General features: G+C 41.6%; 1 protein-coding gene across 4 annotated transcripts in view; it reads left to right on the forward strand.

Annotated features, from left to right (window-relative positions):
- Positions 1–16897, forward strand: part of ENTHD1 (ENTH domain containing 1) — a 37501-nt gene extending 20604 nt beyond the window's left edge. For 3 of the 4 annotated variants that reach the window (XM_077339435.1, XM_077339436.1, XM_077339437.1), the window contains exons 6-9: positions 5525–5567; positions 8691–8773; positions 9314–9748; positions 14521–16897. In XM_077339435.1, the coding sequence (XP_077195550.1) occupies positions 5525–5567; positions 8691–8773; positions 9314–9748; positions 14521–15119 (1160 nt within the window). In that variant the 3' untranslated portion in view covers positions 15120–16897. The remainder of the gene's footprint in view (positions 1–5524; positions 5568–8690; positions 8774–9313; positions 9749–14520) is intronic. The other variant, XM_077339438.1, reaches the window with a different exon arrangement.
- Positions 16898–17751: the final 854 nt, after the last annotated feature.

Genomic DNA, 17751 nt, shown 5'->3' on the forward strand with positions numbered 1-17751 from the left:
GCTGTAACAACCAGTTTCAAAAACTGAAACAATTAAAAGGGTTACCAGCATGTGTTTTGTACTTGTATTGCCAGAAAATTATAATCCTTTCCCATTCCAAATCTTAAAAATAATTGTTGAATACTTGGAGATACATGAATGCTCAAAATTAAGAAACTGTTCAAGTACTGAAATTACAATTTTTAAAGTGGCTGCATTCATTCCCATTCTTGTGAAGGTATCTTGAACATATGAAGCTGCCTTTTAATGAGTCAGACCATTAGTTCCTCTAACACAGCATTGTCTATTCTGAAACTATGTCATATGATGGGCCTGTGTTGGGTTCTCCATGGGTTCTGTCAGTCAGATGTGCATTTGCAAGTTCCCCATGGGGACGTCAGTTGCCAGGTGTGTAGCCCAGATTTAGGGAGAGAATGCTTATGTCTTCCTCTTCTTGTCATTTTCTCAACCAAAAAGAGACCTAGGGAAGCATGAATTGCTGGCTAAAACAGGTGATTCATTGAGAGAGTTTGGCAACTCTGGGCATATAATGGGACCTTTATCCCTAAATGACTCAGAACCAAATCATTCAGCTTTCCTGAATCCATCTGAACCCAAATCCCAGTACTAGAACTGGGATTTCAGTGATTTGGGATATACTGAACCAGAAATTTACTAGAATAAATATATAGTACATCCCTATTCTGGAAATTCATGGGACGAAATACCAGTGGGGGAAATTATTGGGGGGAAGTCAGTTTAAAAGGATTTAAGATAAGAGAAAACAAGAAGCACCTAAACCAAAACACTCTGTACATACACACATCAGACCCCCCCCCCCAAAAAAAAGAACCAAAAGGAAGATGGAAGCAGAGGGAAGAAGAACATTAGGAGTTTTCTCATCTAGAGGTTTAACTACATTCACATTGAGAATGAGATAGTTAAATGTCTTTCCTTCCATTTTTGCTAAAGCAATTCTTTTCTCTATGGAGAATGGGCTGCCTACAGTGAAATTTCAGCACAACCCCTAATTACATCAAACTGATCATGGGTCAAAGCCAAAACTGTCAATTTACAATGCTTTTATTTTGTAGAGAACTTACTATAGCTTTCCTTTGATGCCAGTGGAGTACCTTTTATTATCTTGAAGCTTCACTGAGTTAATCTTAAGTACTATGCTGACATTTCGTTCTTTTTATGTGGCTTCTTTACACCAAAAACATGGATACACATCAGAGAATGTCCATAGCATGGGAACTATATCTTCAGATCAATTATATCCACGGTGGGTCAGCAGCTTGCTTTCTAGAGATCTTTTAGATTCCCCAGTGTTCTATCTGGAAAAAAATCTTGATTTTGTCAGCAGAATATCTTTGTAAGCTCAAGTAGGCTGGTATGTGAGAGGGATCTTCTTTCCTTTGTGGCTCAAGTAGGCAAGATGATCACAGATGTCCATTAATTCTTTAAAACCAGTCCTGGGAGGACCTTATTTGTATTAGGACTGTAGCACTGGACTAGCAGGCTTAATTCTTCCTCTTGCTTGGATGGCTTCTTCTAGTCACCTGACTTTCTTATCTGTTGGGACTAAACCAGATGGCAGTGGGTAGAAGTGGGATTTCTAGTTTAAGGCTAGTTTAAGAGTGGAACTATGTGTTACATGCAGTGTGACTTTTTTAAGTGACTGGCTGTAGCTGCTAGGGATGCAGTTTCAGAAGGGGGCTGCTGTATGGAAGGAAAGGGTTTTTATCCTGTATCTTCCTGTGCTATTTTTTCCATTGAGAATCATCATCCCCAATCTGCTCCCTCTACTCTGGGAACCTTTGTACAGATATATTTGCTTCTATCCCTGCCCCCACCATCTATATTGAAGCCTGGAGTCAAAGGTTTAAGCCAAACATTTATCTCTGTTTATATCCCCTAAACCTGGCTTTCTCAACCAGGGTTTCATGAAACCTTGGGGTCTGTTGACGGCCCTTGAAGGGTTTCATGAATGGGTGGAAGTTAATTTTTATATATTTTTAAATTTGTTAAACATTTATTGGGTAATATGACCATATATAGCCATGTTGACCCCCCCCAATGGCCGAAGGAGGGGGTGGGGAGGGACCCCAGGAGGGTGTGTACACAGCTATGCTTCTCAACCATATGCTGCATAATCCCACCACTGGTGGGTTTCTTGAAGCCTGAAGAATGTTTCAGGGGTTTCTTAATGATTAAAAAGTTGAGAAAGACTGCCTTAAACTGGAGCACAAGCTGTTGTGTGGGTGGGAGCAGCATGGCTTCGATGTACCTCTTTCCCACCCTGCCCCATCTGCAGCTGTACCTGTGGCCCAGGGTCCTGTATGAACCCTTCCCAACTAGGCCACAGCATATCAGATATGTACAAATATTAGGAAATGTCTTGATGTGTCCCTGCTCATCATATGACATAAATGAAGATGCATTTTTTATTGGTTCATATCTGTGTTGGCTAGTGCATATGTCTGTGCACCAAAATCCCCTGCTCTAGCGCCAATGTCATTTTCAGAATTTAAATTGTAAGTTCTCTGCTCCAGCCTTATTTTGAGAATTTTAATTGTTCTTAACTGTAAATGTAGTTTTCTGATTGTTTGCCCTCCCCAGTCCACTACTTCAGTGGCAGGGTTTATTAGCAAGGACATTCCTCTCCTATCATAATCACCCGTTTCCTCCCCATCCCCTCCCAATTGTGCTATCTTCTCTTCCTTCCCTTGGTAGGCACACAGCAGTTTCTACTTCTCAGCTTGCTTAATTACTTGCTTGGTAGAAGCTGTAATGGACTGCACTGTCAGGCTTCCATAATTTAAGGTGATTGACAAGCTGAGAAATGCCTAATGGCATCACAGTGGTCAAGATGCAAGAAAGGGAGTAAGCCAGGCTTGACAGTGGCAGGCAGCCACATGCACAGTCCAATGGCATAATTTGCAGGGGCGATGTGCATTGCTGGAATCCATTATACAAGTCACGATTCCACTTCCTTGCAGAGCTACAACTTGGATGAACTATGTACTATGTAGGCTCCTCGCAGGTATGGGCATCCTAGCTAAGATAGTAGCTGAGTGAGGGAGCTACTGCCTACCGGGGTGAACAGACTTGATGTCCTGAAGCTACATGCTTCTCAGGTGTGTGAAGATTCAATTCAGATCAGGACTGTAGTAGGTGGCAGGGTCACCATGTCACCCACTATAAGGAATGATGGGGGTGCATGTTGACATTATGTCAGTGCGCTGGTGTCACTTTTAGTGACAACTGAGTGACAATTTGAGTGGGCAATCCAGTACAGTATAGTGATTTGAGCATCAGAGTATGATCTTGGAGGCCCTGCTCTGCCATGGAAGTTTGCTGTGTGGCCCTGGGCCAGTCATACACTTCTCAGGCTTACCTATACCATGGAGTAGTTGTGAGAATAAAATGGAGAAAAATGCTTTAAGTGACTTTGGTTTGCCTTTGAGGAGAAAAGTAGGGTGAAGTCAATGAAGTCAACAAACAACTCATAGCTTTTATCTAACATACTTAAGTTCTGAGTATCTTTGGGTTGCTACAACAGCAGCTGTTTTCTTGTTGTGAGCTAGCTAATATCCCTATAAACAGACTGAAAAGGGAGGAGGGATTCATGCAGCTGAGAATCTCCCCCCCCCATGCCAGGTTCACTGGAAGCAGCAGCAAAAATTTGCAGGCAAGGCACAGAGGTAGTCTTGGTAAGTAACTGACAAGAGAGAAAGGGTTGGATTCCCCCCCCCCCATGTGTTATCTTGCCTATCAAATGTACAGACTAAGAGAGAAACAGCAACAGTTTGATCCATTACAGAACTGTAAAAATCAGATTTAATGATGGGACCATTATCTGCTGCTTTCCCAGCAGTCTCTTCAGGTTTTCAGAGCTGAAACTAGTTCTAATAAAATAATACTGAACTAATCATACCTATACACATCTCCCATCTAATGGGCTGCCATCCATTAGAAAGGCAGGCATATATTCTCTTCCCTACAAATAGGTTCACTCTTAAGTCATTTTCAAGTAAAGGGTATAATGATCATTTTGCAAAAGGCAAGGGAGTCAGCATGGTGTAGTGGTTAAGTGTTGGTCTAGGATCTGGAAAATAATAATAATTAAGTGCTGTCAAGTAGCAATCTACTCACGGTGATCCCATCCACGGGGCATTCCAGGCAAGAGATGTTCAGAGGTAGTTTACCATTGCCTGCCGCTGTGTAGCAGCCCTGGACTTCTTTGGCTGTCTCCCATCCAAGCCCTGACCATGGCTAACCCTAGTTGGCTTCGGAACTCTGGAAAGCCTGGGTTTGACACTTCACTTTGCCATGAACCTTTTTGAGTAACTCTGGTGGGCCAATCGCTTTCTCCCAGCCTAAACGACTTTACAGGGTTGGTGTGAGGGTTAAGTGAAGGGGGAGGGTAATGGCATACACAACTCTGAGCTTCTGGGAGAAAGAGTGGGATGAAAGTGTACTTAGTAAAATAAATAAGAAGTGGCAGCTGAGCTCCACTAAAAGCCACTCATGCTGGGAAAGAAAGCAGAAAGGAAACAAGTAGCAACTGAGATTAGGATAATAGCAGTTCTAATTCAGAAAGGCAGCACTGATGGGAAGCAAATACATACTCACACTATATATAAAGTACAATAAAATCAGAGTCCAGTAGCACCTTTAAGACCAACAAAGATATAAAAAGTGTATGTTTGAGCAGAGTAATTCCTAGCAAGTATTATAGCCTTAGCAGTTATGCACCTGGTGTTACATCTTGACTACAGATGCTTATTTCCTGCCCCCCCCCACTTCCTCTCTTCTCTAATCAAGCTGATTACAATATGCATTGTACCTTTGCATTTTTTTCAATTTCCACAAACGCACACTTTCTGATTAGGATAGAAGGACACAGATTTCTATTGCTCATGTCTGATGAAGGAACTTTTGACTCTCAAAAGCTTGTTCCCTAAAATTCTTGTTGATCTCTAAGGTGCTGTGACTACTAGGCTTCTGCATCAGGGGGGAGGGGACCAAGCGGGAAACAAACAGGATGGAACTGGGAGCTTTGGCTCCATGGTTCTCTTACCCCCAAGGCTGCTAGTGGTAGTTGCTATGGCTGGCTAATAGCCTTTCAGACAACACAACTTGAAATTGGCTCCAATGAAACTCCCTTCCCATTTGTTAACCCCTTCATTCCCTCTCCTCTGCCACCTAGCCAACCAGCAGAAGTAAATTGCTCAAATCATGAATGTGGAGAAGATGGTTAAAATCCCTTTATACATTTTCTTTGTATGTAAGAATCCCTGCTGCTCGGGCGTACTCCACAGCACTCAGCTCCTTGCAAACAGGTCCCCGGGCAGGTTGCTTGAGGTGGGAAAGGCAGCCTCGTGCAGGGTTACCCGCTTCGCCAAAATCAGCAAATGAAGAACAAAGGAAACAGCATCATGGCAAAAAATTAAAAAAATATTAACTGATTCTGATTGACTCTTCTAATGTTTCTTTATGTTTCTATGTACATCATCCAAAAATTAAATAATTCAAAAAGGGAGCCATAACGGGGTCCGGATTAAAAATTGCTCGTTTTCAAGGTAAACACCTTTTCTTCAGTGGTTTATTCTCTCTCTTGCTTCTGTTAATGTAAGTAACCTTTCACTGTGTGCATTATCAATCACCTTATAGTATACTTTGGCCACAGGCTCACAGCTTTCTCAGAGGATCCAGTACGTGTAATTAACAAAGACTTTTATGACTCCTTTCGACTCCCTCCAGGCCCATTATTATTATATGGCCCATTATTGGCCATTATGGGAAGCGGGGTGTGTGTGTCAGCATGACCATATATGGTCATATCACCCAAAATTCTTATTTAAAAATTCAAAAATCTATTAAAAATTAACTTTCACCCAATTGGCGAAACCTTTCTGGGGCTCTCTAGAAACCCCAGGGTTCACAAAGCTCCTGCTGAGCAAGCCTGAGGTAAGGGAAACTAGTGGCATCTTTTATTCTTGGTACTGACTTGATTGTACATGCACATTTGTTCAGATACAATAGTTAATTGTTTACTTTAATCTGAAACTGGACAAGGGAAAAGTTCCGAAATGCATCTTCCCACTTTATATACTTCCCCAAGCCTCCCCATGTAAAAGCAGAAGGCTTCAAGAAAAACTGAGAGATTTAGAAGAAGAAGAAGAAGAAGAGTTGGTTCTTATATGCCACTTTTCCCTACCTGAAGGAGGCTCAAAGCGGCTTACAGTCGCCTTCCCATTCCTCTCCCCACAACAGATACCCTGTGGGGTGGGTGAGGCTGAGAGAACGCTGATATCACTGCTCGGTCAGAACAGTTTTATCAGTGCCGTGGCAAACCCAAGGTCACCCAGCTGGTTGCATGTGGGGGAGCGCAGAATCGAACCTGGCATGCCAGATTAGAAGTCCGCACTCCTAACCACTACACCAAACTGTTTCTAACTGACAAGGAGTGCGCATCTCAATAATTTCCCACCATTCAGGTTACCACACTGAACTCAATTCTCAACTGAGAACTTTGCTCAGATTGCAGAAGCTGCTTAGGGTCCCAGCTTTGTCCCAGCTTTCAGTCCGATGGGAAGTCGTGTTTGTGACATTAGCATCAGACATTTCCAGCTATCATTCCTCCTCTCTCTGCTGTGGGTGTATCTAGCCTACTTTCTTATCCCCTTTGATGATTCTTTCCCCATCTGAAGTTTGTACTGCATAATATAGTGCTGAGCTATTGAACAAAATTGGCATGGTGATTTCTGGGAATAAAACCTCTTGTAGGTGATTAGCATTTAAATAGGACTGATAGCCATTATAGTCTGTTATATTCACTAAATCAGTGTTCAACTTGAGCAAGACAAATTTGAATACAATATTATTATAGCTCATAATTACAGATATTTAAGTGCAGTTATAGAGACTGGTTATAACCAGGCACATGAAGTTCGATTTGAAATATCAAGGTTTCTTTAGGTCAGGCTAGAATTGTAGTAGGAAAGATTTATGGCAGATGACGCAATAGCCAGAGAACATCTTCCACTACCATGGTGGGCTTGTTCCCTTGACTATTACTATTTAGCACATAAATTATAAGAATGTGCACTTCTTAAGCCATATAGTTTTGGAAACATTCCAAAAAGTTAATTAAAAATTAATTTTTGGAAACTGCACCTGTGTATTCACGGGTGCTTGCAACCAGGCCTATTTACAAGGCTGATTAACAGCGTTTCTCACTGGTCTATAAAAACTAACGTTTAAAATATGACATCTTAAAAATGAACTTACAACAAGGATTGGCCCCATAGCCTACATCACTGTTGCTCCGGTGTCTTTGTGTGTATATATCTCAGTTTCATAACAATATGGGATGATCCCACCATGGTTATCCAATCTCAATAATTATGTGGCAATCACCTCTGAAAAAGAAGAACGTAAACATGGAACAATGTATCTCCCGTCTTTTCCATTATTTCACATTATTCGGAGTTATTCCCAAGATGTTGAACCACCCACTCTCCCCATTAGTCCACTCTGGTTATACATTCCCCTCCTTCATTCAGATCCTGGAAGGAAAATGATAGTTCACTTAAGGAATTTGCCTCCTTCCCTACAGTCCTAGAAGTGCACTTTGGACTGGCTCCAAAACCCATTTTTTGTGTAGCATCTGCTGCAATATTATAAACATTTTGTTACTTGCTTATTGGAGTATTTGCTGCCCAGACATTTGGACTGCTGCCTCACAGTTTGAACCCTGATTTGGACTTTAGGTCTTTAAGAAATAGAAAGTTGTAGTCGTTTTTTCTGTCTTCTTCTGTCCCTTGAGCCTCCTGCCGTTCCTCTTGAATGAAGTAATTATTTTGGTGCTTGGCATGATGGACTCTTTAAATGGCCCTTATAGTACTGATGGTTGAAGGATTTCTACTGTTTTGACTACGTGGATCCCTAAATTTTCCAATATAAAGAAATTTTATTTCTCTTGTTATCCCTCCTGAATCTCGGGGATTCTGGGAACTGAACGTGGGACCTTGCCACTCTGTCAAAGATTGCCTTTGATAGAGATTGCTGTCCATCAGTTTTTCCTAGTTTTTAGAGAGATATGACACAAGAATTCATGGTAGTGCGGAATTTGTTCCTTAACTGCTGCTACTGATCCTTTGATATGAATACAGTGGTAAGAGAATGGTAAGTCGCCAAAGTAATATGCTTCATAACAGACGACATAATGGAAAAATTCTGGAACATGATCAACAGGTTTCCTTTTCCCTTTCAGATGTCTTAATGATTAACATTTAATAACCACACTCGAATGCAATGATAAAATAATCTGATTTGTATTTTATTTCTACATGACAAAGCATCCTCCACAATTGTATTTAATTATGAAGTTGGTTGTGGTTTTTGTAGAGTGTATATGATTGTATTGCTATTTCAGTTTTTCTAGTACTAAGTTGTGTTTGTGTGGCTCTTACGTGCCTCAATATACCAATAAGCAAGCAGCCATCCCGCAAATGTTTTTTAACAAGTATTTACATTTTTAACTTTAATTGATTCTAAATTATTAAAATTTCCATGTTGTTCATTAGCCATTTAGTTTGACAGCAGGCTTAGTTATTGTTCAGATGTCCTAAAAACAAAAATCAATAGCATATCTAAATTATTTTAATGTTTTTAAAAAATCTTACCTTTTCTTCTCCAAGGAGTTCACAGCAGCATTCAATAAAATGGCATACCACATTTACCATAAAAAACCTTCAGATATTATCCTCAAAACTCTTTTCAGGTATGTCACAGTGAAGGATACAAAACATGTTTTTTTTTCTTCAAAATAGCAACCACTGCATACTCAGTTCAGCTCAAGGGAAAGGGCATTTAATGCTTCACTTGTCACAATTTCCCTATGTTAAATTTTCCCCCCTCCCCCAGCTGCTGTGCTTTCCCCAGAAGGGCAGGACAGGAAACCATTAGAAGTTGGGAATATGGTGCAGGGGAAACAGCTACCAATCCTACTCATTCTGTGGCCTCAGCCTAAATCAGGGACCAACCATAGTTAAAGTTTAAATGTGTGCTGGAGATTTGCTCATGGATGTTCCAGAGTTTCATCTGACTTGACCATGAGAGCTACCAAGGGGCCAGTGAGCTTCATAGCTGCTGCCTGAGGCTTTGAACTAAAACCTCCAGAGTCCCCATACAACAAACTGTTCTATATACCTGGGGGTGGGGGGTTTAGAATAGGATATGACACAGTCCTCTTACATTCCCTTTATACTTCCAGCCTAAAAACAAAGCTAATTTCCGTGACATCCCTTTTGTTTCCTTGCAGAAACTGCTTTGACCCCCTATGAAAGATTCCCCGCACCAAAGTGGGATTCAAGCAAGAAATCCAAACGTTCTGTTGCCTCCAGAGTTACCCTGAAAGTTCCTCCAAAGGAGGGGACAGGTGCAAACAAAGTGACAGAGACTTTCTTTGATCTTGGCTCATCACTTTCAGAAGAGTCTACCCCTCCCAACAAAGAGTTTTCAAAGCCATCCGTCACTCGCTGTAGTAGTGAGCCTTCTGTTGAGACCCTCTACCGGTCTCCTACACTTCAAGCCTTTGATCCTTTGGGAAACAGCATAGGAAAGACCACAGAATCAGCTCCAGCTTCTTCCATGCAGTTCTGTGGGCCTCATACACCTAGCCTACAAAGCTTTGACTTCTTGGTACAGGGCACTGCACAGACAGCAGGCTTAAGCAGTCATCGCTCCCCAAGGCCAGGTGAGCCTGTGGTTTTCCTGTCAGTTTTATTGCTTCTCAGTTCACATTTTAGCTTTGTCGCTTAAGCAAAGCTGCAGTGCTTTTGTGACAATGCCCAGGAAGCAAGCTGTCGGTTAGATGCTATGATATGGTTCATGGCTCTCTATTGCCATAGTAATTACTTTTGCTGCAACCCGCTTGTGTAGCCTGTTCAACTCTTATAATACTTATGTGGAAAACAGGTTAATGTTATGAAGAGGTTAAATGGCACCTTTCCATAGCTTAATATTTGATAATAACAGTAACCAAACTGCAACTGAATGGAATGGCATGATGACTCCTGAAAGTCTTGTTGTTTGTAGAAAAGCACTCGAAAATGCCGTTACGTAGTTGTGTTTTTTAAGTGCGCTTAGTACTGTTGCAAAAGGTTGAATAACTAGTCAGTTCTCACCAACAGAATTCATACATAGGGGTCAAACTAGATAGGTTAGGGTTAGGGTTCATCTGGGCTACACTAAATTGCCAGCAGTTGTGTTAGGTCCAAAATAACAGGCATAAATGAAGCCTTTTCTGCTGAATTTGCATATTTAATTTCTAAATAAGTCTTTTTAACTTAAGAAAGATAAAGAAAATGTGCAGTATTCTGCCTAACTGCTTCTGTATTCCAGTGGGATAAGTATCTATGATGACTGACATTTAGCCATCTGCATTTTAACATGATTAAAATTTAATATTAAAGTTATTAACCTTAACTCAAACAGCTAGGATTTTGCTGTTTCACTTTGCCTTATGATGACCTATTTCCTAAATTCCTCTGATTTCTGGCAAGGCCCCTATGCCTATGCCGTGAGGGGAGTACATGAGCACATGCTTCTGAAGTCCTATTGTCCGCAGACAGTATTTTTGGCCTGATGATGGTGGGAATCAGCCTATACACTGGAAAATCCCCAAAGGGGCAGTTCCCCCAGCACTGAAGCATCACAGTTTGGGGGTGGGGAGGAAATGTATCCAGCAACCTTCTGCCTTTTATGCAACACTTACAGGCACAAAAAAATCTTTGACCCTTGTAATTATCCTTCAAAGTAAATATTTTATAGAAAGACCAGCATCCATAGTTCTAGTCTCTTGATATTTTGACCTTATCACATACAGTTTTATAAAGTGTGACACATGAACAGATTATATCCATTTGCTTTCTTCTCACTTGGGAAGATTTTTATAAACATAAAATGCCACATGTCACTACTAGTCTGCTTGCATTTTTGAGAGTTACCGTATATCAAGAACTGGCTCTAAGGAAATAAAGTTTGCACACACACCCCTTTTCCTGAAGGTTCATCTGTCAGTCAGCGACACTCATGTCTAAAAGAAATTAAGCAGACATGCCAAACAGCTTTCACACATTTTAAAAGAAAACTGGACAAGCTTTTTTTCTTTAGTACAAGAAATAACAGAGAGTGGAGGGGAGAGAGGAGGAACTGAAGATATGGAAAAATGACGAAAGAGGCTGCCAAAGGCAGGGAAGAATATACCTAGCACTAATCCAACATGTCTGCCTGCAAGCATCCCTACACCACTGAGCACATTCTTCTTCCCTAGTAAGGTTGTCAAGGTCATTTTTGACATTACAATTTGAGTCAGCTCAAATGCATGGAACAGCACTCATGTTGGTTGCTCCTAGCACATGTGTTGCTTGCATGAGGAAGCTCCCCACCATTTAACTGAATCACGTAATAAGCACTATGCCTTGCTGTGTGTCATGCCACCAATGAGGGACAGCTTGTGGAAGCTGCAGTGGAAGTAACAGTCCTCAGTTTTACCTTCCCCTCCACCCAAATCAGAAGTAGGGAAAAATAGTCCATGGGAAATCTGTTTGAATGCTAGTGGACTGCTGTCTCCCTAGTGAACTAAAGACACAGGTATTTACCAACTGATAAATGCGCACATGTACATACCACATTCAGGATACAATCAAGTGGTTAGCCATGTTAGCCTGAAGCAGCAGAACAAAGTCTGAGTCCAGTGGCACCTTTAAGTTTGCTTATACCTTGAATAAAACTTTGTTGATCTTAACGGTGCCACTGGGCTCAAACTTTGTTATAGGACTGTCAAGTTATTGGTCCAAATGCTCAGATGAACGAAGCATCTTAATTTGTCTTGTATGCCTAGCAATAAAACCTCAGATACCAATTGACTGAGCTGTCGTGCTGGTGCAGAACACAGGGAGTGCCTGGTAGTGTTTAAGACCAATAGCTGTGAGGGATAAAAAAGTTGTTGGTTTGGGTGATATTAAAACTGTATATAATTTATAGGGACAAATAAGAAAAATAAGTTGTATAAATATCAGATGGGTCGAACTTGTCTGGCAGCTGTGGGATATCTGTGCTTGCCTTCTCCAATCCTCCAAGGACAAAAAACAGTCTTCCTTGTCACAACGTTAAAAAAAAAAAACTTAGGGGGAAGGCGGGACGAGGGAACATGGAATGAAGGGGTGCTACTGAGTGAGATTAGACACATGGGATATGGAAGAGGGGAGTACTAGGTCACCTTTCCCATTGAAGGTGGAGGAAGGGAGGGGGAGGACAATGACAAGGAAATAGCATGCTCAAACACTCAAAATGGCAGGCGCTGTGAAAAACCAAATGCATGCATTTCCACACTGAGCAGCCCTGAAATAGACTCCATTAGATCCCGCTTAAAAAATGAAAACCTGATTTCTGGGGATTCCTTTGCTGCAGGCCAAGTGAGGGGCATTCAGGTCTGTGCTTGAAAAAGCGAATTTTAGTGTGGAAACAGACAAAAAACTCGACCCTTTAAAAATTCAAAGCCGAATGATATCTTTATTGCGGAAATTGCCAGTGATGGGCTTAGACATCATGTCCTATGAGAAGATGCTGAAAAATTTGGGAGTGATATGATGGCTACATAGATTGCTTAATCTACGTGAATGTTTTTCTGAGCCAGCTCCAAGTCATTACAGCAGAATGTGTACAGGAGAAGTACTGGGGAATTATGCCTAACACCTCTACAGCCTCTAGAACTGGTTTCTAGGAAAGACACAAGAACATTTAAGATCCCATAATTCCATAATTGTATTCACGACAATACGTTTACATCAGGTATGCCCAACCTTTTTGAGCCTGTGGGCACCTTTTAATTCTGACAGTGTGGTGAGCACACTCACCACATGGCTGCCATAAATGACTGAAGCAGCGTACTTTCCATGACATAGTCCTTATGCTGTGGTGGCAGCTGATGACAAAGCAATCAAATCTCCAGTGGTCCATTAGAAGTCTTGCTGGCTACTCACTTTTCAAAGCCGAATGATATCTTTCAAAGAGCCAGTTTGGTGTAGTGGTTAGGAGTGTGGACTTCTAATCTGGCAAGCCGGGTTCGATTCTGTACTCCCCCACATGCAGCCAGCTGGGTGACCTTGGGCTCATCATGGCACAGATAAAACTGTTCTGACCGGGCAGTGATATCAGGGCTCTCTCAGCCTCACCCACCCCACAGGGTGTCTGTTGTGGGGAGAGGAATGGGAAGGCGACTGTAAGCCGCTTTGAGCCTCCTTCGAGTAGGAAAAAGCGGCATATAAGAACCAACTCTTCTTCTTCTTCTTCTTCTTCTTCTTCTTCTTCTTCTTCTTCTTCTTCTTCTTCTTCTTCTTCTTCTTCTTTCTATAATACTGGCCAGAAAAGGTGTCGGCAGGTGCCATGGTACCTGTGGGCACCACATTGAGAACCCCTGGTTTATACCCATCTCCTTTTAGTTTATATGTTTGTTTTAAAGTACAAGGTTTACTGGGTACAAACTACAGCAAAGGAGGCAGATGACAGATGAATTTTCCATACCAAATTGAACAAACTAGCCACAAGCTTCTAGAATGTGTCTGAAACCAGAAACCTGAGTTTCAGGTATGGTACCTGCATTGAAAAGAGACAATTTGCCTGGCTTCAAAGTTGTCTCTTTGTTGGTCGTGGTTATGATGAATCATCAAAGTATACAGAAACTAATAACAAGTATTCCATAAAAAGACTGCTGTGTCCATTTTAACTTTAAAACTAAAAGCCCATCCCAGGACTTGTGCTGAAAGTTGAACTTAGTTATATTGATGTTTGCTTTTACAAATACAGAATAGTGCACTTTCAATCAGCTTTCAAATGCACTTTGAAACTGGATTTTACCGTGTGAAATGCCAGAATCCACTTACAAACCACCACTGAAGTGGATGGAAACTGTGTTATTCAGCATGTGTTGAAGTGCCCTTTTATTACTACATCCAGTGAAAGAGCACTTCTAATATCTTTGATCAGCATCAGAGTCCAAGTATGAATGTGGACGTAGTTTAAAGCTGGTTCCTATAGTTACTTTTAACTTCATGCAAGCAGGCCCCTCTCAGTCCATGACCACCATTTACTTTTGGATGTTTGAAGTAATTAATCTAGAGATTGGGGTGCCTGCAGCAACATTTTCTGATCACTTCATGGTATTTTTGTTGCCGGCATCCTGCCCTTTCATAGAAAACTCCCAACATCAGTTACCTGCATTGCATATCTGTTAATGTAACTGGAGAAACATCCAATCCAGTTAAAAGAGAAATGCCATTTCTTTAAATTCTAGCTACCAGTATTCACTTATGTTGGGAGCTTCACATTTTATGTTCATCGTGGTATTTCTTTCTGTGACATATTGCAAATTTCTGTCCTCAAATGTATTTTTTTTAGGGATCCAGGAATACTGAAATGTTCCGATACTGTATAACACTCTGTATCTTTCCTTTATGCACATTTTAGATTCCAGTAGCTCATTTGGAACATCCTCCTCCTTTTTTACATTCTCCACCTCATCCCCTGAGTCAATTGCTCCAAACAACACAATACAGACTCATCATACTTCTTCTCATGGACCTTCTTATGTATCTTCACCACTCCATGGAAGACCTTCCCTTTTCTTGAAAGATCTCAAGGAAAGGATTGTACATTCCTTTTCTCGGGTTTCGGATGTAGATGAAAATGAGACCACTAGCATTTTAAGCCTCCTTCCAGGTAATTCAAAGTGTTCAGCCAAAAAATTGAACAGTTTTAGAAGTAGAACTTGCCAAGCTTCCGGTGGGACTTTGGTCATGAATCCGATGCACGATATACCTTCAGTGCCTAGCCCTGGTGGCCTGCTTCCTGCAACAGACCTTTCTAGGGCAGACTATGAACAGAAAGGTATGGCGACTCTGGAAGAGATTAAAAATGCAGTGTGCGGACTGAGAGGGGACCTCTGCACTGCAGCACAGGATCTGCATATCATCAGAAAAGAGCTGACAAATATGACAAATATGATGATTTCCATGCAAAAGATGACTCTTCCCCAAACTGCTGAAGGTGTTTCTGGCCAAAAGTAGCTTTTACAAGGGTCCTTTCACTAGGAAACCGTGGCTCTGTCTTGTGTCTTCCCTTATTAACCTGCTTTACTTAGCTCACAGAATTGCATAGTTTAATGTTGAAGTAGTTATATAGATTCACGTGTGGTTGGTATATTTTTTCCTTATGAAAAATAAATTGACATTTCAACCTTATCATTTTTATGTGGTTAGTACTTACACTTGAAGGGCTGACCATCAAAAAACCCTTTGCAGAGGAAAGCAATGGCAAGCCAACCTGTTTATATATATGGCATCACTAACAGGTGACCCTGTGCCAACCTCTGTGGTTCTGTTCATATTTGGAAGGACAGTCACTCAAAAGTATGGGTCCCAGGTTGCAAAGGGCCCTAAAGTTGAAACCATCATCTTGCATTGTGCCCAGAAACAAATGGAAAGCCAGTGCAGTTTTCCAAAGAGTTGTTAGATGCTCCATCCCAATTCAGGAGGAGCATTGCTGAGTTTTGACTTGTGGAATAGAGCAATATGGAAAGGTCAGCAGTGTCAAGGAATAGAGAAAGGTTTCAGATCAGCTGTACCGATAGAAAACACTCCTGGATATGGCATTTACCTGCTTTTCTAAGCAAGGTAAGATCCAGGTGTACTACCAGGCTCTTTCTCATGATTAGACAAGGGCAAAGGTAGATCAACCAATTTATCCACTTGACCATGTTCTCCAGGCACTGGATCATGACAGGGATCACTGCATTTGGAGCTGAAGATGAAGTTAGATGTCACCAGCATCTCAATGACAACCATAGTGCTGGATAACCTCATTTTATATAATTTGATATAAATAACAAAGAGCTTGGTGGACAGCACTGAATCTTGTAGTACTGTGTAGGACAATTCTCCAGAAGTTGATTCCACCACCACCACCACCACCACCACCCCTCCCCAGGGACAGTCTTTGTCATGACTCAGATAGACAGAATGGAAACTGTAGGAGAGAATAGTACCAATCACCCCCAAGCTATGCCGCAATGGAATGATATGGTCCAAAGTATCAAAAATAGGGGAGAAATGGGAGCATTTCCCTTATCCATCTGCGCTACAAATCACTAGTAAAGCAGTCTGTGTCTGCTAAGATGGAAGCTAGACTGAAAACGGTTAAGGGAATCAATCTAGACAGGCTGAATTGTTCTGCCATAATCTGCTCAATCAATTTATCCCAAAAAGGGATATTTGCTATTGGTATATAATTTGCTAAATTAACCTTATGAAGTATTGGTCCTTTCAGCAAAGATCTAAACAACTATATTTCTCAGGCTCAAACTAGATGCTAGTTTAGTGAACTGAGTCGGTGTTCTCAACCTGACTCGCATTCTCAGTCAGACAGCAACAGCTGGGGACTAATTTCCCAAACACCATCAGGGCCCAATTCGGATCAGGACCACAGTGCAGGCAGCAAAGGGTTTTTTACTCTTCCACTCTCTTGTTTCCCTGACCCGAAATGGCCCCATAATTATGACGGTGGCTAAGTCCTAAACCTCATCAAACATGGTAGCCTCCACATGGAATTTGGCCCCCCAGTACAAAATCAGTCAGGAGGCCTAATGGGTGTGTGTGTTTGAAAGTGATTCTGGGGCCTCATCCTGGGCTTTTATTCAAAGCCCCCAAATGTCTGAGGCCATCCCTGCTGTCACCTGGATTCTAAAAATGAGAATATCAAAGAACTACAGTAGACCAGGGGTAGTCAACCTGTGGTCCTCCAGCTGTCCATGGACTACAATTCCCATGAGCCCCTGCCAGCAGATGGTGGCAGGGGCTCATGGGAATAGTAGTCTATGGACATCTGGAGGACCACAGGTTGACTACCCCTGCACTAGACAGCTCTCAGCTCCTATTTACTTTTAACTCCACATGCTTCTGCATGCCTAAAATTTCATGCCACCCCCGTAGCTACACGGGAATCATGTTGGCTACTGGCATTTTGAAATAAAGAGCGATGGCCTTGAAGCAGACTTTTACGCACAGTTCCCTTAGGACAACAGCTGGTGTAATTAAGGAAACTATCTGGTGGCCTGAAGTGACAGAAAGAAAGTACACAAAATGAGCACTAAGGTTCATTGATTTGAGAGTCACACAATAGGAAGCAGTAGTGGAAGTGCCAATAATGGAATTAAACTGTGATTTTAAGTGACAGCATAAATGCCATCTGATAAAGAATTCATGGGACAATAAGAGACTAGTGCAGTTTGTTTGGAAGTGATCATGTGGTGCTAGAAAGTGAGGACGGTCCTGACTGTCACACCTTAATGGAAAACACAACTGTGGTTAATCACAACCTGTCTGCAAACTGATAACCTATACAAACACCAATTGTTGGTGGTGCGGCAATGCTTTCCTTTGGGAGGAAGGAGAAACATTTTTACTGCAGTTGCCACTAAATGAAGCAAGCTGACTGGTTCCTTGTTTTCACAACAGAAAATTTATGAGATGCATTTTTCTAGTGATAATTCAGCCCAACCTTCTCTAGAAACAGATTTGGGTTTCAAAGCTCTTGCTGCTTCTGAAGAGTTAATAGGTTGCTGTAAAAAATATCCCAGCTCCCCACCCGCACATTGATATATGTCAGAGTCTTATTCTCCTTGAATGGTTGGTTTCCTTCCCC

The sequence above is a fragment of the Paroedura picta genome, chromosome 5, assembly GCF_049243985.1.
Source record: "Paroedura picta isolate Pp20150507F chromosome 5, Ppicta_v3.0, whole genome shotgun sequence".
NCBI lineage: Eukaryota > Metazoa > Chordata > Lepidosauria > Squamata > Gekkonidae > Paroedura > Paroedura picta.